We start from the raw sequence: 27,590 nt of genomic DNA on the forward strand, positions 1-27,590 counted from the left end.
TGGACATTGTCCCTTGGCTTTTTTGCTCTAGGCTGATGCTCTGTCACTTGAGCCACAGCTCCACTTCTGGTTCTTTGGTAATTGATTGGAGAAAAGAGACTCATAGACATTCCTATCCAGACTGTTTTCGAACAATGATGCTCACATCTCTGCCCTCTGAGTAGCTAGGATTACAGATGTGAGCCACTAGCACCCTCATCACAGTCTAATCTAAGGAGATGAATTATTTTTTATCTGAAAGGTTTGCAATCAATTCTTTGAATTTGAATTTTTCCCCAGGCTTGGGAATATTTGCCTATACATGATGACATATCTGAGGGATAACACAACATTGGTTTCATATACCTCTTGCACACATAACCTGAAAATAATTTTATTCTATGCCTTCAATATGTGTGTGCATGAGGCAAGATTTTACGGGTCAATGTCTCCATTCATGACATTACTGTAGCACTCAAAAATGTGCAGACCCAAGGACATCTCCCCAACTCTGAGTTTTCAGATCAGAAATGCTCATCCTGTAATAATACAACAATTAGGAAGAACCTAATTGACAAAATTGCTGAGCAACTAAATACCATGACAAGATCCCAAGCAAGGAAGCCAGGCACCAGTGGCTCACACCTGTAATCCTAGATGCTCAGGAGCCTGAGATCTGGGGATTGCAGTTCATAGCCAGTTCATAGTCAGTCCAAGTGGGAGAGTCCTTGAGGCTCTCATCTCCAATTAACCACCAAAAAGCTGGAAGTAAAGTCCAGCCTTGAGTGAAAAAGCACAGCTCCTAGGCACTGAGTCCAAGGCCAGTACCAGCACAAAAGAAAGCAAAACAAAAATATTACAAGTATGAAGACCATGCTTGATTTCATAAGCTTCTAGGCGTCACATGGCCCCAAATTAGGCTGTCCATCTCTTCATTTTATGGATATGATCCAGAAAGATAAGGAATGAACCAAGGCCCCACCCTTGGCTTTGGCAGAAGTTCAGCTGAATTCAGCCCCCTCGGGGCAGTAGCAATGCCATTTTCCCTCCATAGAGGGCAGGAGTGCCCCTGCCAATGGGCCAGGCCAAGCAGCCAAGACCTGCACACTTTCCCTCTGCAACCACACACACACATACACACACACACACCAGGAAAAAAAAAAAAAAACCCTCCTGCAGGATATTCTTAGGAGAGGAACACAAAGGCACAATACCTATGTGCATCTGATCATATAAAATAACATTTATGGAAATGAACTCTAGGAAATGGAAACATGTTCCTGTTTTCTTTTCCTTTTGTCTTGTTTGTTCCTTTGTCTTTGGAAGTATGGAGGAGCACAGAAATGGTGAGACAAAGGGTGAGCAAATACATCAATGGTACTATGTTGAAAATGAACTATACAACTTGTGGAATTTGTGGGTGGGGACAGGAGGGAAAAACTGGGAGAGAGCAAGGGAAGGCGTGACATTGTCCAAAAAGAAATGTACTCTTTATCTGACTTATAACTCTAATATAACTGTAACCCCTCTGTACATCACCTTTGCAATAACAATGAAAATGCATTCATTCTTAAAAAGAAACCCTTCTTACAATGGTTTGCAAAGATGCATTTCTAAATTTGCTAACAGAGTAGTAGAAACCTACCCAGCTATACAATAAATAAAAGAATAGGGTTGACCTCTCTGTATGTCTCCCATATTTCAGGACAGTCCAGATCAGAATGTTCAGTGCCATGTTTCCATCCGTCCTTTTTCATTGTCTTACCCCATATTCCAATTTGGGCTCCTCAGTATCAGATCATCTTCCTGCCCACCAAGCCATTTGCAAACAGACGCTTTGATCTGCATGGGGAACATACACAAACATACGCATGCCCACACACATTTGTTCACACACACATAATGCACAGATTCTGATGGATGAACCATCCCTTTTAGGGTTAGCGCTGAGGCCAGATGGACTGGGGTAGATTCGGGTGTTCCCACGGCCCTTCTTTCTTCCCGAAGGTACTGAATCTCATCTTTCCCCTGTAGGGAAAGGAGAAGAATCATACCCGGACCTGCTGGCTCTGGTGATTGCTGTCATTGTGACCATCATTGTGGCTTTGGGAGTGAAGAATTCTGTGGGCTTCAACAACGTCCTAAACGTGCTGAACTTGGCCGTGTGGGTGTTCATCATGATCGCGGGCCTCTTCTTCATCAATGGAAAATACTGGGCTGAGGGCCAGTTCTTGCCCCATGGCTGGTCAGGGGTGAGTTCATTCCTAAAGGTGTACCTACCCCACACTCTGCCTCCCAAGAAAACACTGCCCTGCTCCGTAATCATAGCGGCACTTCCTTCATCCATTTAATCTGAATTAATTGAAGTGTTTTGAAAAAGTGTTTGTTGGTTTGCTGTAAGTTTGCCTGTTTGACAAGCGTTCATTGAGCTCCATTTTATACAAATAGCAAAAGACAGTTAGGTGCTCACCTGTAATTCTAGCTATTCTGAGGACTGCGGCTCAAAGCCATTCAGAGCAGGAAAGTTCTTGAAATTCTTATCTCCAATAAGCCACCCAAAAGCTGGAAGTAGAGGTATAGTGGTGGAGTGTTAGCCTTGAACAAAAATGATAAGAGGTAGTACCCAGTCCCTGGCCTAGTTTAAGCCCCAATACCAACATGTGCACTCATGCACATACACACACACTTATACACACACACATATATAACACCACAGATTAAACAAATAGACTCAATGTTGTTCACACTTACAATATGGCTAACACTAACACTATGCTAAGTATTTCTGACATGATCTCTCATTTCATTGTCCCGGTGATCGTGGGAGAGAAATATTTCCATTCAGATCTTAAAGATGAACAGGCTCACACTCAGAGAGTCTAAGTAAGTTGCTATTAAGCACACAGTGTCAGTGGCTGAATCAGAACTCAAAACCAGGACTCTCGCTTTCCAAAATCTATACAGAAGCAGCCCACTTCTGTAAATCTCTCTCCAGAATACCAAGACAGACAGGTACACAAATACACAATGCACAAGACACTGGGGAGAGTGGAGGACCAGGAAAGGATTGAGTCTTGCCTAGGTATAAAACTAGAAAAAGAACAATTGATTTTTGTTATCTTTAAGTAGTTGTATGAAGGGGTTTCAACTCAACATGTTAGTTTATGAGTACAATGAATCTTGATTAACATCACCCAAAGAATGATTTTTAATCCAGTCCAGGCATCTGACTCTAGGAAGTCATATCCACTGAGGTCCCAGGACACTGAACAGATTCATTAGAATTCTGGTTAGAAATCCCGTTCCGGAGGCGTGGTGTATGTGAACTGGGGGATTGGAAGAGAGTTGGACATTTCTAGATCTCATCTCCACAACCTGGAAGTATGAACAACAAGGAGGTCTTAAGGGCAAATTCATCATGGTGGCCAGTGATTCTAAGTTATGCTTGGTTTCTTCCTCTAGTATGGCCCAACCTGCTCATGTTGTGCAACTGTTTGTAAAGATCACCCATGCATCTTGTTGTGTTTGTTGCTTTCTCAGTAGAGCATGAGTCATAGAATCTTCAGCTGGCAAGGTCTATGTTCTCATTTAAGAGATAAGGAAGTGACCAGAGGCCAAGAGAGACATTCTGCCTAGCGCTGGAGGCAGAATGTAGGCCCACGATTCCACTGGCTTTGACTTGTATGGTTTTTGCTTGGACTGGTTTTCCTCCAAGATTTCTATCCAGAGGTCAGAAATCACTCTTGGGAGAACACTCAAAATAACTTCTGTTTATCCTAAACCATGCCATGCTGTTCAATGCAGAGAGGCAAGCAATTGAAGCCAACATTCCCACTTTTCTGCTTATCTCTAAGAATTCCACAGAACCACAAAGTTTGTCTTCCCTCTCTGAAATGAATAAATAACTGGTTAAAACCAGAAGAGACAAAGAAATACTGTTGACCCCATTCTGGATCCTCCAGTCTGTGTTTGCTAATGATACAAATAGTTCCTTTCCTATCACATAAAAGAAACAACAAATGATTCCTTTCCTATCACAGAAGACAAACAACAAATTATAAGAATGAAAAGAAAGAATACTTTCCTGGAACTCAAATGCATTTTTATTGTAACTCACGGGAAAAAAATGTTCTCACCATTTTCTTAACCATTTAAGAAATATTGGGTCACGGACTTCCTGTAAGACCTCGGGCATCAGTTAACTTGTGTTCCCACGTTTTCTCATCTATTAAGAAACAAATTGCACCAAGTGCTTAGAAAAACTAGAAAGAACAAAGTCTTGACTGTTTTATGACCATAATGTAGTAGTTCAAAATAGTTGTACTGGCAAGAGGAAGGAGATAGTATTTAAGTATTTACTGATTCTCCTGTGCCACCTGGCACTGTGTTCAAACACACACACACACACACACACACACACACACACACACACACACACACACACACGGCAAGGCTCAGAGAAGCTGGAGTGCTTAGCCAGTCAACACCAGGACTAAAGTTTCTGTGCAGTGCTGTGTGGCTCCAATGCCATTTCTACTTTAAATAGAGAGTACGCCATGTCTGACAGGTTGACCCCTTCCGTCTAAGCCTTCTTAAATATCATAATTTAAAAAGTAATAACCTGATATCTTGTATTTGCTTTCAATTCTTACAAAGTCTTCACATCTTGGAGCTGGAAAGAACCATAAGAGATCATATAGCTCTTTTTCTTATCTTCAAAAGAGCATATTTAAACTGACCCAGACTGGGTCAACATTGTTTATGAATGCTTCCTGTCCAAGCAATTTTTTGCATGTGTATGTGTGTGCCAGTACTGAGGCTTGTACTCAGAGTCTGGGCTATGGCTCTTAGCTTTGCCCAATCACATAGGACACGGCTCCACTTCAGCTTTTTGGTGGTTAATTGGAAATAAGAGTCTCTTGGACTTTCCTGCCCGGACTGGCTTCAAACTATGATCCTCAGATCTCAGCCTCCTGAGTAACTAGGATTACTGGTGTGATCCACCAGCACCAGCACCCATTACCTTTTGTAATATGAAAAGCAAGTCTGGAGTTAGGCATAGAAAGGAAATAATGACTTTCCTAACACTGAACATTCTTTATGACAAACTCTTTCATATATACTTTTTATTTAATCATCACAAGAGCCCTAAAGTATAATGACCTCCACTTTTAACTCAAGTAACTCAATAACTCAAACTCAAAAAATTTAAGTTCATAGATCTAGACGGTAAATATAGAACTGAAATTTAATCCTAGTCTGGATGAGCCAAGATTTCATTTGCTACCCCTGAGGCTAGACCCTTGGGACCAGTTAGCCCCCGCCCCCCTTCCTGCTATTCCTTCTCCTTCTCTTCCTCCTCCTCCTCCTCCTCCTCCTCCTCCTCCTCCTCCTCCTCCTCCTTCTCCTCCTCCTCCTCTTCCTCCTCCTCTTCTTCCTTCTCCTCCTTCCCTCTTTCTCTTCTTTCTCCTCCTTCCACTCTTCTTTCTCCTCCTTCTCTCCTCTTTTTCTCTTCCACCTCCTCTCCTTCCTCCTCTTTCTTCTTGCAATTGATCTCAATCCAACCTACATCTACTCTCTTAAGTAGATTTGTCATTTGTCACCAGAATGCTTGGCTTCAATTTTTTTTATTTTCAATGCAAAGAAATTGTCCCTCGAATATGCCCTCGAATATGCCCTACTGGCCATAACTAAGAGCATCATCTGAGCACAGAGCACAGGCCAGTGTGACGATGCTTCTGATTCGTCCTCTCTGCTCTCCCTGGTCATGGAATTCAGCATAGTACATTTCCTCCCTGGTGAGCAGGCCCAGCCCTGTTATTTCTCCAATTTGGTTTCACGTCAGTTTCCAGTCCAGCAAGGCCACTGCAAACTTAAATCCTAATTTTCAAGGCCCATCAACCTTCTATGATCACTCCATGCACCAAGATAATGAACACATTCTCCACTCCTACGTAACAAATGTCAACCAAAGTATTATGTATACTCTTTTTTATTCCAAGGGGAAACCATGACCCCTACTGCTAATTAGTAAGCAAATACAGGTTCAACATTCTGCTTTTTCCATAGCTTTACATAGGAGGGGGAAATCACCACATAAAGGATTATATAATGTCACCATTATATAACTTCAAGTATAATTTCCAAGTGCCTTGAGAGGGTTAATGAAAACAATCAGTCCTCTGGCAATAGAACCCTCAAAAGCTTACTCTCTCTCCCTGATCCAGCTACTTCCTTCCAAGGAAAATAGCTTAAGGAATGGTTTACTTACTTACAGGTTCTGGGTCAATTGCTTCTTTGGTCTTGAAGAACTTAAGAACAACAAACATTTTCCCCTATATCAAGTGACTGTGGCCCTCGACTGAACCTCTGCTTCCATCTGCAATTTCTCAGACCCTGAACATGGTTGGATGTGTGTGCCCTTTATGTTATTTGTTCTTGATACTATCTGATGGGTTTTCTGTATCCAAATAAGATACTCTAGCAACACAAATACCTCCCAGGAAAATGGTCCAAGCAAGAATTTGCAGGAAATTCAGACAGCCTTCACACAAAGGAAAAACGGTTTTTCATGGTCTCTGCCTCTGAACCCATGTGTTGGAGCTTATTAGCACATTCCACTGTCGCTGTGGACAGGCTGCTGATAGTGTGGGGCCACGAGGGCACCCCACAACCCTTTAGACATTGCAATTTTGTCTTGCTACCTTGGGAGTGAATTATGTCAAGGTACCTAAGTAGCTCCTAACATCTGGCAGGCTGGCCAAGACAGAACATGGGAGGCCTGCCTCATCCGAATGCTGCTCAATTGTCAGCAAGGAGCAGAGGGGTGGCCCCAGCCTGAGTCCACAAATGGCATTGCTTTGGACAACTAAGTAAGCAGCAGCCTCTAGCAACAGAGGCATGGCGGCTTCTGGGCAGGATGAGCCTTCTCCAGAGCACGTGCCTGAGCGTCCGTGCAAGGTTCAAATTGGGAAACAGTTTTAGCTTTCTTATCAGAACGAATGTTAATACCATTTAAATTATGTAAAGGAGCCAGGAGCTAGTGGTTCATACCTGTGATCCTAGCTACTCAGGAGGCTGAGATCTTAGCTTCGAAGTTCAAAGGCAGACTGGGCAGGAAGGTCCATGAGATTCTTCTTCCCAATTAACCACCAAAACCCAGAAGTGGAGATGGTAGAGCACTCGCCTTGACCAAATAAAGCTCAGAGACAGCACACAGGCCTTGAATTCAAGCCCCAGTGCAGACACAAATAAATAAATAAAAATTTAAAAAGAGTTAAAGTATTAGTGAACCATGAAACATACATACACATACATGCAAGCACACATACACACACACACACACACACACACACACACTCATCCACCAATTTCGCTCACAGATTCTCAACCTTGAAAGCTACACCGATTCCTGGCCAGATCTAAAATCTGGAAGGTGCAGTGGAAAACAGTTGTAGTGATTATTTTATAGAGATAACTAGATGTAGTATCATTTCATGGTGCTTCTGTATACTTAAGCACTTGCTTTCCAGGAAGAATAACCATTCAAATCGCCTCCTATGTCCTAGTGTGTTGGTACTTATTTGTAATCTCAGCGTTTCTGTGGCATTGGTTGGAAGCTATGAGTTCAAGGCCAGCCTGGGCTAAAGAGTGAGACCCTGTCTTTAAAACAAACCAAAAAATGAAAAATAAATGAAGACCCCAATGCAAGTTTACAAATGGCCTTTTGCTGATTTTGTCTTCTCTGTGATCATCTGTTTATTCACCAATCACATTGTTAGGTAGGGTCTACTTGACCTTGGTTGGTGTGCAGGACTTTTTCCATCTCTGCCCTTCCTGCATGCTCCAGAGGACCCCTGGCTGGATTAGTCAGTGGGAGGTGTACAAGTACAGGCCTCAACATCCTTACTTGACTTCCTTAATCCTGCCCGCATGCCCACTGATGTCCCTTCATTGATCAACTCACTGGAACCATCTGAGTTAAATTCTGTTGGCTGATTGATGCAATAGACCCCTAGAGTCCCTTGTCTTGGATCTGACCAGTCTTTCTTTCTTTTGGGGGGAAGAATGGGTTCTTTTTTAATTTTTACTGTTATTATAAAGATTGTGTGCATAAAGAGGGGTTATCATTTTGTAAGTCGGGTCATGAGTACATTTAGTTTTGAACAATGTCACCCCTTCCTTTGCTCTCTCCCAGCTATCAAGTTTTTCTGCAACCACAATTGCTTTCTAGTTCTCCAGGTGCAAATTTAGGCTCACAAATATCCTTTCCAGCTCAAACATAATTTTTAAATATCTAACCATTCTCAGTAATTGCCAGCCATTCTTTCATCCCTTAGATGGAAGCATTGGTGTTTACAGTTAATATAGAGACTTCTCAGGCCCAAACTGAAGTTTGTCCCATCATGGAAGGTACACCTGGAATCTTTCAGTACCCTCCAGACTCCAAGTCCCACAACATCAAGCACAGCACCTTTTGTGCTCAGTATGTTTCCCCATCACAGTGCTCAAGCCATGGCAGCACCTAATATATATGCGTCAAGTTTAAAATGGAGGAGGAAAAATAGGGAGAGGAGGAGGAAGAAGAGGATAGGGAGAAAGAAGAATCTGCACCCTGGGTTTGATCTGTTCTAAAAATAAATTATGATAATAGTAATAATAGTAATGGTAAAAGCTAATCTTTATTGAGTACCTATTGTATTCTGAGGTTGTATTATTTAATCCTTGTAATAAGCCTACAAATTAAGTACTATAATTTTCTCTGTTTTACTAATAACGAAACTTGTGCTCCAAGAGGATAGAAACTTGACATAGCTCTCCAAACTAGTATGTGGCAGAACACATCTCTTTCCCGCTGTCTAAAAAAGTCAATACTCCTGCCTGCAATGCTCATGCCTGCAATCCTAGTCACTTAGAAAGCTGAAATCTGAGGATTGAGGTTCAAAGCCAGGCCCAGTAGAAATGTCCATGAGACTCCTATCTCCAGTTACCCACCAAAAAGTTAGAAGTAGAGATGTGGCTCAAACATAGTGTACTAGCCTTAAGTTAAAAAAGCGTAGGGAAAGCTCCCAGGCCCTGAGTTCAAGCCCCAGGACTGCACATACACACACACACACACACACACACACACACACACACACACACACAGGACAACACTCTAAACAAACTCAGTCCCACTGATATGCATGGTTTAGGGCTTCCTCCTGGATCCCCAGTGCTCCTCGACTCCCATGGTGACCCCACATTTAAACAGGAAGAACATAGCCAAGGTCATAGAGCAAGAAAGCCAAGCAGATCAGAATACAAGCATTAGCACCAGCTCGACCAGATTCCCTTCTGTACCCTCAGTAATGTCTGTGGCCCATTACGGACTCCACATTTAAGAGCACTATGGGGCCCTGGTTTTCTGAGCCTAACAAGTGCTCTCCTCCACACAGGTGCTCCAAGGAGCAGCAACGTGCTTCTATGCTTTCATTGGCTTTGACATCATCGCCACCACTGGAGAAGAAGCCAAGAATCCTAACACATCCATCCCTTATGCTATCACCGCCTCCCTGGTCATCTGCCTGACAGCATATGTTTCTGTAAGTACCAGATGCCAATGGGACCCTCCTCATTGCCTTCTTGTATCTGACCCTCAACCATGACTCTGGACTGTCTCCTCCTCTGCCATGAATAATCCTTTCCTGTGTCTTCCTGGTGTTTGCGTGGCTATGTCTTGTGCCCCCTAAACTCCATCCACTGATAGCAAGAAGAAACTCAAGACCCCAAACTGGAGAGGAATTGAAATGCAGGTCCTCCCTTCAGCCTTGGCGTCTGAGTCTCCATCCCTAACCCTCCCTGCACCAGCTCCCGGCATCCTCCTTGCCCTAGGGGATGGGTGTGCAGAAAACGGGCTGCTGTCCAACGAGCTCAGGTCATAGGCTGGCAGTAACGGGCGGTGTGCGAGCAGAGGCATGTGGCCTCTGTGAACAGCCCTCAATGCTCTTCTGTCTTCTGGGAGCTTCCTAGAAGCAAAGAGACAAGGCTGCGGCAGAGTGGAGAGAGAGAGTACATTGTCCTCGGGAGATTCTCTTTGCCTTAAATCTGGGGAGGAATGCAACTTCTTTCTGCTGTTGCTCAGTCTTCTCACCCCAGCTTAAACTCATCTTTGGGGTTCTCCTGCCAAAAACAACCCCCAGGCTGCAACCTTCAGCCTGTCTCTTCAGGATCCCCGAAGATGTTCCTCTGAACTTTTTTAATATAATTTTTATCTTTAGTTGTGTTTTCATAAACAAAGCATTTGATGAATAGAATACATCTTGATTGGTGTCACCCCTGTCATCATTCCTCTGTACTTTGGATGTTTCATCTCTTGGTTCCGATGATAGAATTTCTATCACAGAAATAGCTCAGCCACATTCAGCATCTCCCCAGTCCCTGGAAATAGAACCAGCTTTGCAGCCACCCTGTGTGTGGTCACACAAGCACTCCCCATCCTGAGTGTCCTCCCACTTTGGTCACCACAACATAGAAAGGTCCAGAAGCTAAGGGTAGTGTGTGTGCGTGGGTGCATGAGTGAGCGCGCCCATGCTGGTACTGGGTGGGGCTTGAGTTCAGGACCTGGTGCTGTCCCTGAGCTTTTGTGCTCAAGACTAGCACTCTAGCACTTTAAGCCACAGCTCCACTTCCAGTTTTCTGGTGACTAATTGGAGATAAGAGTCTCACAGACTTTCCTGTCTGAGCTGGCTTTGAACTGTGCTCCTTGGGTTGCAACCTCCTGAGTGGGATTACAGGCAGGAGCCACCTGGGCCCAGCTGAGGTTGCTTTTAAAATGGTTTGCTGGAGGGAAGGGATGACATTGTCCAAAAAGAGATGTACTCTTAGCTGGGTGCTGGTGGCTCACGCCTGTAACCCTAGATACTCAAGAGGCTCAGAGCTGAGGATCATGGTTTGAAGCCAGCCAGGGCAGGAAAGTCTGGGAAATTCTTATCTCCAATAAACTACTCAGAAAAAGCCGGAAGTGGTACTGTGTCTCAAGTGATAGCGCACTAGCCCTGGGCACAGAGAGGCTCACAGACAGCACCTAGGCCTGGAGTTCAATCCCCAGGACTAGCAAAAAGAAAAGAAATATACTTTTTATACCAGACTTATACAACTGTAACCTAGAAGCTGTGGGCACGGCCTGTCAGCCCTGCCATTCTTCTTTCCCATTAACTTATCTTTTGCTATCTAACAAGCCAGTTGATAGGCAAGCTGCAAAACAGGATAGTCTGGAGGCCACATGAAAGCATGAGAGTAGCTTCAGCTATGGTTGGTAGAAATTGGACTGCCTATTGGTAGATATTGGACAGCCATTGTATCACCTCCTTCTATGCACATCTGAGTGGCTTTCTCCTGTCCGGCCCTGATTATATCCCTGTGGGCAAAGAATTGAAGTGGGGGTGCAGCAGAGACAGGTCCTCTACCCTGCATTTCCTCTCCCATGCCCCCATCCCTTCCTGTCCTCCATGGGAAGGGTAGAGGGGTTCATTGCAGCACATATACTCAATGCTCCCTGCCTTAGAATAATACCTCGTAGGCTACAAATTCTGGGCATCCACCAGTCTGGAATCTCTACCCATTCTGACCTGCATGGCCAGAGGACTTGTGACTTGCTATAAGAATCAGTCCCACTCTCCTCCCGTCACCTTTATCACCAAAAGCATGGTGGAAAGTGGTGATGTCCCTAAGGAATATTCCACCTCACCACCAGAAAAGAGCCAAGTCACCGGGTTGTGTTGACGCAACCTACCCTCTCCCCTGGCAGCACACAACTTCCCTGGAGGGTCTAGTCTGCAGCAGAACAGGCAAAGAAGTGGTCTACATAGGACCACAACTCCCTTTCAGGCTTTGAACTCTCTTCTTGGTGTCAGAATTGGTCTTCATAGGCCTGGAGAGGCCCCAGCTATTCCTACCGACTCCACTGCCTGAGGCCTATTCTGAGGAGAATGAAATAGGAGACAGATTCTGGAAGGCCCCCGAGAAGTGTTTTCTAGTTTAGCAAAAGCCACGGTAGTCTGTAGCCCTGAGAAAGACTAGATCCATTCTGTTCTAATGCCATAATCTCTGTGGGGCCTGCATAACTCTAAGGAAGCTATTGAGAGCAAATAGAATGTAAGTCCTCATTAGGGTCCTATAGTTAATTGTCTGTGGACTTCGTAAGCTCTTACCTTTATCTTTAGAGTTTTGATCTCAACTGTGTGTGTGAGAGAGAGTGGGGGGGGAGTGGGGAAGAGAGTGCAGACCTTGTAGAACTCTGAAGGAATACAAGAAATGAGAATCTGTCCTTGCAGGAAGGGGGTCGCGATTGCACTGTCTGAGTAGTTCTGCCTTCAAGAGGAGGAAATACTGGTAGATTTATTTCTCAAATATGAAAGGACCTCAGAGAGGTTTTGGGTGTTATCTGGCCCATCGACAAAAACCACACGTGGAGAGAAAACATGGAGGCCAAGAATACCAGAGGCCAAATGATGGGCCCAAAATAAAGCCACGTGCCAGTTAGCCACAGACCCCAGTTCCATGTCAGTTTCCACTTCCCAGCCTAGAGCCCTCACCTTTCCCATGGTGCATCCATCCACACTCTCCACGTGAGTCCCCTCCAACCATATCTTCTCTTGTCTTAACAGGTGAGCATGATCTTAACACTAATGGTGCCGTATTACGCCATTGACACAGAATCCCCACTCATGGAGATGTTTGTGGCTCATGGCTTCTATGCTGCAAAGTTTGTAGTGGCCATTGGGTCAGTTGCAGGACTGACAGTCAGCTTGCTGGGCTCCCTCTTCCCAATGCCGAGGGTCATTTATGCCATGGCTGGTGATGGGCTCCTTTTCAGGTAAGAGCTGTGCTCCATGAAATCCCTTCTGCTCTGTTGCACCTGTCAAGAGATTGTCACCCTCTCACAGCCTGACAGTAATTTTGATAACTGCCTTTCACCTAGACTGGGGATCTTATTACAGATTTTGGAAGAAAGTTTGAGTGAAAAGAACTCAGACACTGAAATAGCACCTTGGTTTGACTCTGGGTCCCTCTCTCACATACCAACTGACAGGTTCCCCCAATGACCCTTCTCCCCCTTTTGACATTCGTTTCCCTTGTGAAGATGGTGGTGCCACTGATTCATGGAAGATGACACTGAAGGGACATTGAAGGCCTGTCCTCATGGTAAGGGCTGAACTAGCTTTTGTCTCCAAAGCTTTTTGGAAGTTGAGAAAGACAACTATCACCAACCAGAGTGTAACAACACTCTGAAGAGAAGCAAGCCATGGTAGCAACAATAGCCAGCATTTTTGTTGCACATGTGTGTCCTGTGTGCTTTGTAACACAGGACACCATTGAGTTTGCACAATAACTCTGCTTTGCGCCAGCAATTAGAGGCTGAATGCAGGGCAGAAAAACTTGAAATCAGAACTATCTAACTCCAAACCCAGACCCATTTAGGCACACCAATATACTGAGAGTTCCAGAAGCAACCGGCTGCCAGTGACATGAAGGACGGGGCCTCGTCTCTTGTTTCCAGTGCCCTCCATGGGAGGCCAAGGCGCTCTTAGGAAAGCAGAGGGAATTGGATCAAGGACTGTATCTCTGCCACATGCTGTTAGCTCTGTTCTATTTCCTCTGAACACCCCCTGAAGTCCTCACCAAGACACAGCCACTGTGTTTGAGTTGCTAAATAGATCTAGAAGACACGACTGTGAAGACGGTGTGACAACTTAGCACCTGCAAAGCACTTTTTTCTACTGTCAAAGAAAAGTCAGAGGAAAACGGCTGGGAGTCCACACATCTGCAGTCTTGTGGGAATCGGGAAAGCAAGAGAGATGAGCAAGAAGATGGAGAGACCCAACCAGGAGGAAGGGGGGAGGGGGAGGGGGAGAGTAGCCTAAGATTTACAGGAACTGCCGAAGAAGCACCTGCCATTTAATTGTCCTTGTGGATCTCTTTCTCAGTTGGTGACTAGCTGGATTTGAACCTGTCATCTGTGAGCTTCTTAAATATTATGTTCTTTTGCCAATCAATTCTCTCTATGTTTGTTGCCGGGCAGTGTGCTGTCTGCAGTGTTGAATCCTTCGAGGTTCTGTTAAAGTACAGTTTGCTGAGCATTACCCCCAGAGATTCTGATGTGGTAGATCTTGAGGGAAACCTGAGTGTGTGTATATAAAAGTATATAGTGCTCTTACAAGGGCTTCACCTCAGGTTCTGGGCACTATCCCTTAGAATTTTTTTACTCAAGGCTACGGCTTGAGCCTCAGCTCCACTTCCAGCTATTCGATGGTTAACTGCTGAAGATTTGAGAACGGTCTCACTGACTTTCCTGCCTGAGTTGGCTTTGAACTTCAGATTACAGGCATGAGCCACCAGTGCCCAACATATATTTCTAATACTTAGAAGCGGTGCCACTGCTGCAAATACACAACTTTAGAGCCACCCCCTCCCCAAGTAGCTATCTGACTGGCTTTTTCCAATCGTTTAAAAAATAATAATAATAAAGCAAGCCTGTGCTTTAATTTACATCTGACAGATTCCCTAGATTCAATCAACCCTTCCCATTACATACTGAGTAGACACTTTAGGAAAGAGCTCACCTCAAAACCAAGGAATTAAAGTGATTTTCCTCTAAATTAGATTCCAGGAGTCACACTCTGGAGTAGGAGTAACAGACAGAGTTAAAGCAGTGCAAGAATCAAATTGGAAATTGGAGGGGGCAGGGCAGAGAGGAGAGAATTTCACCACACTGTTGGCATTCTGGTTCCCTACAGCAACCAGGTTAGGATTAGTCAGCGGGGTGCTGGTGGCTCACACCTGTAATCCTAGCTACTCAGGAGGATGAGATCTGAAAATCGCTGGTGGAAGCCAGCCCAGGCAAGATACTTTGTGAGACGCTTATCTCTAATTAACCACCAAAAGATCCAGAAGTGGAGCTGTCGCTGAAGTGGTAGCAACTGGCCTTGAGCACAAAAGCTCAGGGACAGCACCCAAGACCTGAGGTCAGGGCTGTGCACATTCGCATGTGTGCATGCATGCGTGTGCACACACACACACACCAGCCACCATACAGCACACCATTAACCCTCTGCTTGCATCTGCCCTCAGGTTCCTGGCCCACGTGAGCTCCTACACAGAGACACCAATGGTGGCATGCATCGTGTCCGGGTTCCTGGCAGCTCTCCTCTCTCTGCTGGTCAGTCTGAGGGACCTGATAGAAATGATGTCCATCGGCACCCTCCTGGCCTACACCTTGGTCTCAGTCTGTGTGTTGCTCCTTCGATACCAACCCGAGAGTGACATCGATGGCTTTGTCAAGTTCTTGTCTGAAGAGCACACCAAGAAGAAAGAGGGCATTCTGGCTGACTGTGAGAAGGACGCTTGCTCGCCTATGAGTGAAGGAGAAGAATTTTCTGGCTCAGCTACCAACACATGTGGGGCCAAAAACCTGCCATCATTGGGAGACAATGAGATGCTCATCGGGAAGTCAGACAAGTCCACCTACAATGTCAACCACCCCAACTACGGCACGGTGGACATGACCACGGGCATCGAAGCGGATGAGTCTGAAAACATCTATCTCATCAAGTTGAAGAAGCTGATTGGACCCCGTTACTACACCATGAGAATCCGACTGGGCCTCCCAGGCAAAATGGACCGTCCTACAGCAGCCACGGGGCGCACCGTGACCATCTGCGTGCTCCTGCTCTTCATCCTCATGTTCATCTTCTGCTCCTTCATCATCTTTGGTTCTGACTACATCTCGGGGCAGAGCTGGTGGGCCATCCTGCTGGTGGTTCTCATGGTGCTGCTTATCAGCATTCTGGTGTTTGTGATCTTGCAGCAGCCGGAGAACCCCAAGAAACTGCCGTACATGGCACCTTGCCTGCCCTTTGTGCCTGCCTTTGCCATGCTGGTGAACATCTATCTCATGCTAAAGCTCTCCACCATCACCTGGATCCGGTTTGCGGTATGGTGCTTTGTGGGTAAGCAGCTTCCTTGGGAGCCTTCCCAGTTCTCTTTTAAGGTTTGTGTACTTGGGCTTGAACTCAGGGCCTAGGTGCTGTCCCTGAGCTTTTATGCTCAAGCCTGGTGGCTCTACTGTTGGAGCCACAGCTCCACTTCTCGCTGTTGTGTGGTTAATTGGAGAGAAGAGTCTCGTAGACTTTCCTGCCCAGGCTGGCTTCAAACCTTGATTCTCAGATCTCAGCCTCCTGAGTAGCTGGGATTACAGATGTGCCTCGTGATTTAAGGAGCGTGGGCAGACTTGCCTCCAAATTGGACCAGACAGCTCCACACCTACAGAAAGTCTATGAGCCTGGCTCTCTGCATTCGAACCCTGAAAGCCTCTTGTCCTTTCCATGTCCTTTCATTGGTCATTTTCAAGGTAGGACCAGCCCGGGCAGCAGTCTTTCTGCTCGTGCTTCCTCTGTGGCTGGGATAACAGGCACAACACTGTAACTAGACATGAGTTGAAATGGAGTCTCTCAAATTTCTTTTTGCCAAGGTTGGCCTTAAACTGTAATCTACCATGATCATCACCACCCAAGTAGCTGGGATTGAAGCTACACACCTGCCCCTTACTTAGCTTGCTCTCTGACAACAAATACTTAGCCAAGTCAGTACTAAATTAAGTATTCCCTGCCCAAAGGAGAGGCAGGACAAATAGTTATGGAGCAACTAGCCTAGGCAAGATGACAAGGAACCACATGGATGAATATCCACCCACTGCCTGAGGCCAGGACAGGAGTGTCCATGTGTGTCTCCTGCGACTCAACCACAGTGGCAAACTATATGCTCAAGAAACGCTTCTCTGTGATTGCAAAATCACTTCCAAAGGAGAGCGAGGAAATCTGAAATCTCAGATCAGAACAGCTAGAAAGGACTGTGCGGAAGTAGAACTTGAAGGTTTCTGCAAGTTCTACTTTCACTGGGCTTCACAAATGCTATAGCTGATTCTACACAATATCTCTGCGTTTGGGGACCGCAGAGACATTTTAGGTGACTAGGGTTCTAATTTTGGCATCAAACAGTTCCAGGTTTAAATCATAGCTCCAACATACCCCTGTCTTATAACTTCAGGAAATCCCCTAACTCTTTTGGACCTCAATCTACTCTTTGATAAAAATGCTGAGAAATCTACTTGAATTGGTGGCTGTTTGGGGGCTCAATCAAGAAATGCCTCGGGAAAAACAATAAGAAATATTTATTCCTAGTTCTTCTTTTGAAACTGACCAGCTGGCTCTCACAGAGCAGAGCACAGTGTGTGCTGTACTCACCGAAGTATCAAGCAGTGGAAACTCCCCAAGCATCGCTGTCATCTTGCAGATAGCACCAACTCCCAACTCCTCCAGAAACTTCTCGCTTGTTCTGGAAGGGCCACCCTGCAGAGCAGGCCAGCCAGCCAGAGGGCACTGGTGTCCTGCTGGTCACCATGCATAGCCCACAAACCACATTTGGGAAGCACTGACAGCATTTCCAGGCACCTTCTGCTAACTAACTTTTGGTATCATAACTTTTGAAAGTGGCCATACAACTAACTTTCTCCCAGAACAAAGATAAGCTGTCCTGGCTACACGTCAATAATACTCCAGTTTGCTTCTGAAACATTCTAAGGCCAAACCTCCTACACAGAGATTTTTCTGATTTCAGTTAGCCAGTGAGGGTACTTCTCAAAGCTTCCTGGGGGTAATTTTCAGGTACAGACAGGTTTATAATAATCTAGATCAAGGGTTCTTCAAGTGCAAGCCAGACCAGTAGCACCAATCTCACTGGGAACTGGTTAGAAACCGCTGGTGGAGTACACTCAGAGGTACGCAATCAGAATCTCTGAGGGAGCTGTGGTATTTGGCAGGCCTTCCAAGCGACTTTAAAGTGTGCCCATGTTTGAGAGTCATTGATCCCTAGAGAAGAGGCAATTATCTAGCAGAATAGATAATTTAATTGAATATTTTAATGAAGCTTTTTTTAAACAGATCCATCTCACAACCTTGAATTGGCTTACAAAAAAATCTCGAATGATCTTACACAATAAATATGCCACTTCTAAACTTCTACGGTTTCAACATATCAGATTTTTCCCTCTTAATCTCTTTATGTTTCCTGGGTAGAACAGTGAAGATATTTTTAAAATGAAACTTCTTATGAAACATCAACTACTTTTTAAAATGAAGATTTATATGGTTAGGCTGAGTCATAGCTTGATAATCTTTTTTAGACACTTTTGCTCCAACCTTCTGTAAATGAATCTTAATTATAACATTTTTGTAGCAATGTTTTTCTAAGCTTTTGACCTTCAGAAAAGCAGAATTCACAAAGTAAGATCAGTACAGTCCCCAACAAGATTATCCAGCACATTTTCTTTTCCTTCAGACGAGAGAAATAATTCTAACCTAAATGTTTATTAATCCCAAGAAAATAAATACAAAGCAGCCTATATAATCCCATCCTCTTAACAACTGATTTGTCAAAGAACACTCAAGAGCTTGTGCAGAGTCCCGGGGAGTAAGGACATTGCAATGGAATTTTCCAGGTCTTCTTTCAGGCCTACTGAGCCCTGTAGTTCTTTATTATGAGTAGTTTGTCTAGAGACCTAGCTTGCCACCACTCTTTCTCTAAGAGCTGTGAGGTTTCCTTTGGAAATGTTGTCAGTCCCTCTGAGGAAGATGAATTCTTATCAATAGATTTAGAGAAGAGGCAGGACTTGAAATTTGCGCCTCGTGAGTTCTCTATCAAGATATAAATATCCTAAAGAGAAGACACACCATCGTGGTCTTTGCCTGAGATACCATTTTTAGTCCTATTGGAAATGGTATTATGAGGAAAGGAAGGAGAAGAGCCCGGGATTTGGAAAGAAGACAAACTCTTTTTCAAAAAAAAAAATTGTATTATCTTTATGTGGTTGTACAGAGGAGTTGTCCTTCAACAAAGCAATTTATGAATACAGTGCCTCTTAGTCAATGTCACCCCTGTAAACATTCTCACCCACCCCTCCCATCTTCTCCCTTCCCTCACTTTTCTTAATTTTTTTGCCATTTAACAAAGCAGTTTATGTATACAATGCATCTTGAGCTGTATCATGCCTTTAACATCTTCACCCCCCCTCTTCAACCCATCCCTTCCCTTATTTTTCCCACTTTTGTGATATATACAATGAATTCATACCTGCATTCTCCCGCCTTCTCCCTTCATTCTTCTACCCCTCTCCCCTTGGGATAATCATACTCTTGATGGTATGTTCCATAAATAAGTCTGAAATTCTTCTTGCAATGTCAGAAAATGGAGAAAAGAAACAGCATTTTCAGTTTCAATTTTTTCAGGCTCCAAAAGAAGAGCAAGAAAGTTAGGATGGGGCTAAAAAGGAGGGCAAAGGAGGCTGAATACAGTGGAAATAGATTATTTTCAACTATGAAAATAGAACAATGAGACCTGTTGTTTTGGGAAATGAGAGAAGTGGGGCAGGAAGAGTGATAGAGGATTGAGATTGATTAGAATACATTGTAATAAACATGTGTGGAAAGATTACAGTGAAATCCCCCTTCCTGTATAACTAATGTAATAAAAATATCTTTTAAAAAAATGTTTGTGAAGTCATGAAGACGCCAGTGAAGAATGGAACCAATCCTCAGGCAAGAAGGCAATCCACAGGCAAGAAGGGGCAGGGCAAGCTCTGTGTTCTGTCACCAGTGGTAGCCAAAATAGGGACCTGACTTTGAGCCAAAAGAGGGAAAAAAGATGGTAGTAGAAGTGGAAAGCCCTAGAGCTGGTAAGAGCAGTATGAAGCTGGCAGGAGCCAGCATATAGGCTTCAATAGCCTTCAAGCTCTTACCAGGTGACCTTTGTCTTCCTCCAACATTACAGTCACTCACATTGATGCTCGTCATGTTTTAGTAGTAGTAGTAGTAGCAGTTTGGATTATTGACTAGCTGCTTTCTTCCATTCACGAGTTCCCAGACTTTTAGGTTGTTTCCAGTTTGGAGCTGCTGCTTTGAGCTTCTTCTCATGTGTCTTTCATGGACACTTGGCTCTTGAGTTTCTGTTGGGTTCGGGGCAGAATTCCTGGTTCCCCATTCCTGGAGGAAAATTGCATTACTTGTCATGGCCATTGGATACCTCAAACAGTGTACAGGCCCCACCACTATTTTGTAGATGGAAAACTGAGCATAAAATCACATGACTTTATTTAAGATCAGTTGCAGGGCCAGAGAGAGACACTGCCCACCCCCCCCCCCTGCCTAACTGAAGGCACCATATTAAACATACCACAATGTTATTATAATCCAAGCAATTCGTGGTGGTATGAAAAAAAAAAAAAAAAAACCAGCCAGGAAGAGTGAGAGTAGGAGTGGTGGTGGAAAGGGAAGACACAGCCTCATTACCATTCCTGAATTGTTGAAGGTCTGTTTGGGAAAGCTCATCTCTGAGTAATCAAAATAAAAAGCCCTCCAGGCATCACGGAGTGTCTGGGCTGTCAGCAGTGGGCAGGGCTTCCTGCCTGGAAGTGCACCCCAGGAAGAGGCCACTCCGCCCAGCCTGAGGTCAGCCGCCCACCTCCCCACCCACCCGAGCTCTGAGCCAGCAACAGAGGACTAAGGAGCTCCCGGGGGACCCTGGAGATCAGGGCCCTGAAATCCCACCCGTGTTTGTTCCTGTGGACCTGGAAATGTGCTGTAATGGTTTATGCCAACCAGTCTCTCTCCAGTGTTGAGTTTTTGCTCTGGGTTTGCCCCTAGGACGGAGACCCCTTTTGTTCACAGGTTCATAGACGTTTGTTTCTCTTGCAGTAGGGTGGATCCACATAAGTAGTGTTTGGTCAGCTGGTGTTGGGGTACCTTAGCCTCTGAAGGCAGATTCAGCATTCCCAACCCTTCCCCCAGAGACCACTGGGTGGGACAGGAACAGCGCTCAGCTAAGAGTCAAGAGCAGCGAGTTCCAGTGCTGTTTCAATGGCTGCTTTGTTGTGCAGGTCTTCTCTGGGACAATGCCTGGCATGACATTCTATAAAAGAGCTGTAATAAAAGGGCTGTGAGGTCATAAGGTATCTTGCTCCATAAGAAAGCGATTTGCTTTCTGTAGGCTTGATCCGTCCTCTTGCCTAGCCTGAATCTCTCCGAGGCACATTCTCCATCACAGAACTGCTCTGTGGAAAGGACGCCAATGGCTTCTCTGTATGCATCCCTTCCCTGCAGCCCGTCACAGGCTTCCTGGCCATGCCTTTGACCAGGGCTACCATTTATCTTGTATTTCCGGGCACAGCTGTGTCTGTTGTTGAAATGTTGATACACTTCTGTGCTTACTCCTAACCACAGGGTGCCTGGAACAACCCAAGCAGTGGCCCAACCAGCCCAGCAGGAACGCCTCAGACACAACACCAATACCGGCCCCCTTCTGCTTGTCAGCCTTCCTTCTGAATTTATGACATAGGATGTGTCATTGCAAACCGGTAGATCAAAGTGTTTGAGAAAGGGTAGGATTAAATGCTCAAACAGAACAAATATTGTATTGATGAATCAGTCACCTTTTCCTCCAAGTTATACTTCTGTTATATTTGGTTACACTTCTGGCTTGTGCTAATGATCCAAACCATCCTCAAAAGATAAAAGTTTCCCATATACAGGGGTTTATACGAGAATGCACAAAGAGGAAGGGAGGAATAAGGCAGTCATAAAATGCAATGCATACCCTATAAAATTAAGAAAATTGAGGGAAGGGGAAAGGTTGAGAGGGATGGGAGAGAATGTTGAAAGGGGAGGCATTACATTCAGAAACTGCTTTGTTGAATGGTGACTCCTTTGTACAACTACTTCAAAAAAATAAAAATATATTTAAATGCCAGGTGCCAGTAGCTCACACCTATACTCCTAGCTATTCAGGATGCTGAGAATTGTGGGTCAAAGCTAGCCGGGGCAAGAAAGATACTTTTATCTCCAATTAATTGCCAAGAAAGCTGGAAGCAGAACTGTGGCTTGGATAGCAGAGCACTAGCTTTGAGCGGCGCAAAAGCTCAGTGACAGCACCCAACCTGAGTTCAAACCCCAGGACCAGCACCAAAAAAAATAAAAATAAAGAGAATGCAATGCTAGTTCCAGTGCAGGTCTTAAATAACAGTGTCCAGATACTATTTCAAGCAAGGAGGATGTTACAGAAAGTAGTGAGTAGACTCATAAGGTGGAGAATTTTACCTCATCTGCTTAATAACTTGGAGACATTTTAATACTGTTGGATATCAGATAATATCAAAACATTCTTAGTAATTTTAGATATGAGCATGATAATGTTACATTTTCAAGAGGAGTCCATTTCAGGGATGCATATAGAAATATGTATAAATTAAACCGATGATGGGAAATATTTGTTTCAAAATAACCTCAAGAGAAAAGGGCAAGGGAGTGGCGGAAGGCATAGTGAAGATGAGAACATGAAATGTAGTCTATTATTTGTTCCACTTTGGTATGTTTTTGAAAAGTCTTCAAACTAGAGCAAAACTGCTTCCCATCAATCTATACCTCGTAGCCTCCCCAGGTAGATAGGAGAAATAAACAAAAGAGGTCCCAAATCCTTGAGTTAGGAAAAGGAAAGTTCTGGAACAATTCAACATCTCATTGCTCATTGTGTTGCTATGGACAGTTGTTTATGATTTGGTACCCGTTTTTCCTGTTGGTGAGAGGCACATAATCACCCTACATGTACGTACGTACATACACACACACACACACACACACACACACACACACACACAAGAAAGAGAGAGAGAGAGAGAGAGACTAGCTGTGGAAACACAATCCCCTTTGTGTACATTTGTCCGTTTTGAGCTCCTTGGCTACAAGGAAGGTGCAGCCTGGTTGGAGGACATCCGTACACAGAGGCGTTGTATGCAGGATTCCCAGAAACCACCACCACCACCCCCACTCCACCACCCCAAGTTTTTAGAAAAGACCTCATGTATCGTTCTCTCCTCACTGCCGCCGGCTTCCACACAGGAGGCTTTTAGCAGCTCTGTTTACTCCTCCACACAAAGCCCTTGTTTATGTGACAGATGGCACTCCATGTTTCTCTTCTCTTCTCTCTCCCTCCCTCACCCCTGTCATTTGTTCCTCTCTGTCTCACTGCCCTGCCCCACTGTTCTCTTTTCTCCATCCTTTCTCCTGCCTCTCACAGTGATTTTTCCCATATTGTCTTTCCTTTTACTGTGCTGACTCAAAGGCCAGCAAAAAGGCTAAAGACAGACAGAATGGAACAGTCTAGAACAACTTTGCTCAAGTCATGTTCAGACAGATCTTATTCACAGCACCTGGATTTAAAATTTATATCAAAGACAGAATAGCATGCTTTGGAAACTACTGGCCCAGAGAAAACACTAAAATCCCCAAATATTGAACATGGCAGGTCTATACAGTCACTTCTTCAAAGCACTTATAGTGAAGGCACATGCACATACCTGTACATACATGCGTGTATGTTTGTGTGTACATGCACTTGTGTTCCTTCCAGGCCCAGTGATCCCAAAGAACAAACGGAAGACCTAAACTTGACTGAATGTTTACTGCAAGGAACACAGTCGATAAGCCAGCTCAAGGAAGGGAAGGGTGAAGACTGGATAGGCTAGAGGCCTTCATTATCACTACTCAAGGCGTTTCTGCCCTCTCAGACCCACGCAACACACCCACTGTTCCTCAGCCTGTTCATTCAGCAAAATGAAGAAATTAGAATGTGGAGATGAAGGGCTGGAGGCATGGTTCAGTTGATAGAGAGCTAGACAATGACTAAAATCATCAGGTACTGAGTTTGAATCCTGGTCTCTCTCTCTCTCTCTCTCTCTCTCTCTCTCTCTCTCTCACACACACACACACACACACACACACACACACACAAATACAGAGATGATACACAGTCTTTTCCAGCTCAAATATCTATTATTTTATGAGCAAGTGCATCAAAGTTTTTAGAAAATCCCCATTACCAGCTCATGATTAAGTTGTAGGGAGCTGTGTAGTGGCAGACGAGAGAAGCTGAGGGAGAAGAGAAGAGAAAAAGATGGTATAACCTGGTGAGGTGGCTCCTGTCTGTCCTCTTAGCTACTTGGGAAGCTAAGATCAGAAGGATCTCAATTCCAGATTAGCACTGGCAGAAAACCTCACGAGACTCCAATTTAACAAAAACAGTTGGGCGTGGTAGTGTGCACTCTAGCTATGGCAGGAAGTGAAAAATAGGTAGATTGCAATCCAGGCAGAAAGTGAGTCTGAATCTCGAAAATAACCAGAGCAAAAGAAGGGGGGTGGGGGTTGGAAGCATGGCTTAGTGAGAGCATTTGCCTAGCAAGCACAACAACCTGAGTTCAAATCCCAGTGTTGCCCCCCCAAAAAAATGGTACAAACAGGGTCAGAGGAAATCCAAAAGAAAATAATTACAGAATAGATCTAAAGCAGAAGAAAGAAGCAAGATTTGGTTAGGCCCTGGGTGTCTAGAAGAAGAGCATAATTACACACAGGAGGTGTATATCTGTTGATCTACCAGAACCACTTCAAAAACAGACATTCCCCAAGACGCATGCAGGGGCCCCAAAGAGAAAAGGCCCTGATGTGATGTTTAGTTCTGCACAAGACTTCTGTCTATCCCTTGTGACCACCCCACCTCCAGACAGCAAAGAATAAACACCCAAAAAACCGAAGTGGCTACTTGAGCAGTAATAGCTACATCTGTGAATGATTAACTCCAGGATTTATTACCAATTAGGACTCTAAATCTCTGCTTACTTTGGCTCCTGGAAAGTTGATTTCACTGGGGGGGTAAAGGGAGAGTGGGAGAGAGAAAGCCATCAGAGAGAAAGAGAAAAATGAAAACTTAAAACGACACATACTTGAGATTCAAAGGAAGGAATATTTCTAAAGGTTCAAAGGAGGGAGGAAGGCAAGTCTTATGATTCTAAGAAAACAGCTGAGAAGATAGGCACTGGTGGCCCACGCCTGTAATCCTAGCTACCTGAAATCCTGAGGTATCAGGATTACAGTTTGAAGCCAGCCCAGGCACCTGAAAACCCTAAGCAGAGCTGTGGCTCAAAGTAGTCGAGCCCTAGCCTTGAGCAAAAAAGCTGGAGGAGGGCTGAGGATATAGCCTAGTGGCAAGAGTGCCTGCCTCGGATACACGAGGCCCTAGGTTCGATTCCCCAGCACCACATATACAGAAAACGGCCAGAAGCGGTGCTGTGGCTCAAGTGGCAGAGTGCTAGCCTTGAGCGGGAAGAAGCCAGGGACAGTGCTCAGGCCCTGAGTCCAAGGCCCAGGACTGGCCAAAAAAAAAAAAAAAAGCTGGAGGAGGAGGAGGAGGAGGAGGAGGAGGAGGAGGAGGAGGAGGAGGAGGAGGAGGAGGAGGAGGAGGAGGAGGAGGAGGAGGAGGAGGAAAAAAGAAAGAAAGCAGCTGACTAGATGCCACCATGATGCCTCTTAGAAGAGGATGCTGGGGGACCCCAAGAACTTGGATTAACTGAGTGCACTAAGTGGCCACACATGGCATGGCCTACATAGTGGAGGAGAATGAGTGTCAGGCATAGTACAGCCCAGAGATTCTCAGCTATTGGACCATACAGATGTTATATAATTGTTACTGGAGAGATGAACATACTTTGGTTGGAATGGTATCAGCACAGAAACCTGTAGGTATTTTATGCCCATCAAGTGTTCTCATTCATCCATGTAGCAAAAGTTAAGTGGCAGGGTTCTTTTGGAATCTATTAAATCATAACACCTGTACAGGGAATCGCATAGACAGAGGTTCTAAGGGCCATAAGAGGAACACGTACCAGTCTAAGGACCCAACCGAAAACGGACAGCCTAGGATGGCAGGAATATATTGTGCTCTTAGTAAGTGAGAAGTGGCAAGTTAGATCATCTAATAATATATGCACCTTGCTAAGAGGTAAAGTAAGAGTCCTTAATAGGTGCAATAAGTAATATAAACTGTTATGGGAAGGTGGGAGTGTACTGTTGCTGATCCTTACGCATTTAACCCAGGGATGAAAAATGTGCGTTTCTGTCTGGCAGCCATGGGAGTGCTGCACTGGATTTCAGCTGGGATCTGGAGACGGAGAGGATCTCAAAGGCTGTATCCCGTCTCAAGAGGTGGCTAGCTCTCACCTCCAGCCCAAATCTGCTACTGCAGAACATAGAGGTGGTACAGTCAGGTCTCCGGGGAAAACTGTAAATTTGGGGTGTCTAATGCAAGATCTCCCACATTTCTTTTGTTTTATTGTGCTATTTGGGGGTTATTTCTCCTTGTTGTTTTGGTTTAGGGTTTGTTTTTGTTGTTCTTTTAAGATAGTGTCTTCCAAAATAGCCCAGGGTGGCCTTGAACTTGCTGTCCTGCTGGTTTAGCAATCCTGAGTGTTGGGATTACAGACGTGCACCACCACACCTGGTTATAGGATCTCCCAATTTTGCAAGAGCATCAAATGCAAGTGTTTTCAAAACACTACGTAATCAGGCACTCATGACTCGTGTCCTGTAATCCTAGCTCTTAGGCGGCTGAGATCTGAGGATCGTGGTTCAAAGTCAGCCCAAACAGAAAAAAGCCAAGTGACTCTTAACTCCAATTAACTAAAGAGAGAGAGAGAGAAAAAAAAAAAGCCAGAAGCAGAGATGTAGCACAAGGGGTAGAGTGACAGCCTGGAGTGAAAGAGCTAAGCAAGAGCACAAGGCCTTGATTTCAAGCTCCAGAACCGGCCCCCAAAATAATTAAATCAATACACTGTGTCGATCCCGTTCTGGTCCATGCTGTGGACCCCAAGGCTGCCACTCATTCTCCTGTGCCTTCCCCCTACAGGCATGCTCATTTACTTTGGGTACGGCATCTGGAACAGCACCCTGGAAATCAGCGCCCGGGAAGAAGCCCTTCACCAAAGCACCTACCAGCGCTACGACGTGGAGGACCCCTTCTCTGTGGAGGAGGGCTTCTCCTATGCCACCGAGGGCGAGAGCCAGGAGGACTGGGGCGGGCCAGGCGAGGACAAAGGCTTCTGTTACCAGCAGATGTCAGATGCGAAGGCAAACACCCGGACGAGCAGCAAAGCAAAGAGCAAAAGCAAACACAAACAGAACTCAGAGGCCCTGATTGCAAATGATGAGTTAGATTATTCTCCAGAGTAGAATAAACAAGCAAGAGGGTAGCGTCGATGATGCTCAGTGTTCCCTAATGTAACCTGTGGGCTAGAAGGGGGGAAACTTTTGGGACTCTCATTTCACAAATCCAGTCCCCAGTCATTGCCTATCATTTGCTATTTTTGCTCTTCAGGATAAGTTTGTGGAAGGGCCTCTATCTGGTCCCTTTGTAAAAATAATAATAATAACAATAATAAGCAAGAGGGTTACAAAATTCCATCTTAGATGAGCCATCAGAGTGATGGCAGTGTATGTTTTCCTAGCCTTTGCCTTGGTGGTTGAATCCTTTACCTCTTCTGGAGACCCCAGGAAGAAAGCGGGAAGCATCTTGATGCCCTTTTGAGGCCCGGCTGGGGAGGCCCCAAGGCCACTGTGACAAAAGGCCGCATTCAGCCACCTGACCTCAGGAAAGCAAAGCTCCATTCCCAGCTGAGCTCGGAGCTGCTCCCAAGGACAGGT

The 27,590-nt window shown here is 45.0% G+C and overlaps 1 protein-coding gene across 1 annotated transcript in view; it reads left to right on the forward strand.

The window, feature by feature from the left end:
- Slc7a14 (solute carrier family 7 member 14) overlaps positions 1 to 27,282 on the forward strand; it is a 47,100-nt gene extending 19,818 nt beyond the window's left edge. The window contains exons 3-7 of the mRNA XM_048346015.1: positions 2,014 to 2,231; positions 9,417 to 9,563; positions 12,627 to 12,835; positions 15,091 to 15,968; positions 26,797 to 27,282. Of these exons, the coding sequence (XP_048201972.1) occupies positions 2,014 to 2,231; positions 9,417 to 9,563; positions 12,627 to 12,835; positions 15,091 to 15,968; positions 26,797 to 27,119 (1,775 nt within the window). The 3' untranslated portion in view covers positions 27,120 to 27,282. The remainder of the gene's footprint in view (positions 1 to 2,013; positions 2,232 to 9,416; positions 9,564 to 12,626; positions 12,836 to 15,090; positions 15,969 to 26,796) is intronic.
- Positions 27,283 to 27,590: the final 308 nt, after the last annotated feature.

This window comes from Perognathus longimembris, chromosome 5 (genome assembly GCF_023159225.1).
Source record: "Perognathus longimembris pacificus isolate PPM17 chromosome 5, ASM2315922v1, whole genome shotgun sequence".
NCBI lineage: Eukaryota > Metazoa > Chordata > Mammalia > Rodentia > Heteromyidae > Perognathus > Perognathus longimembris.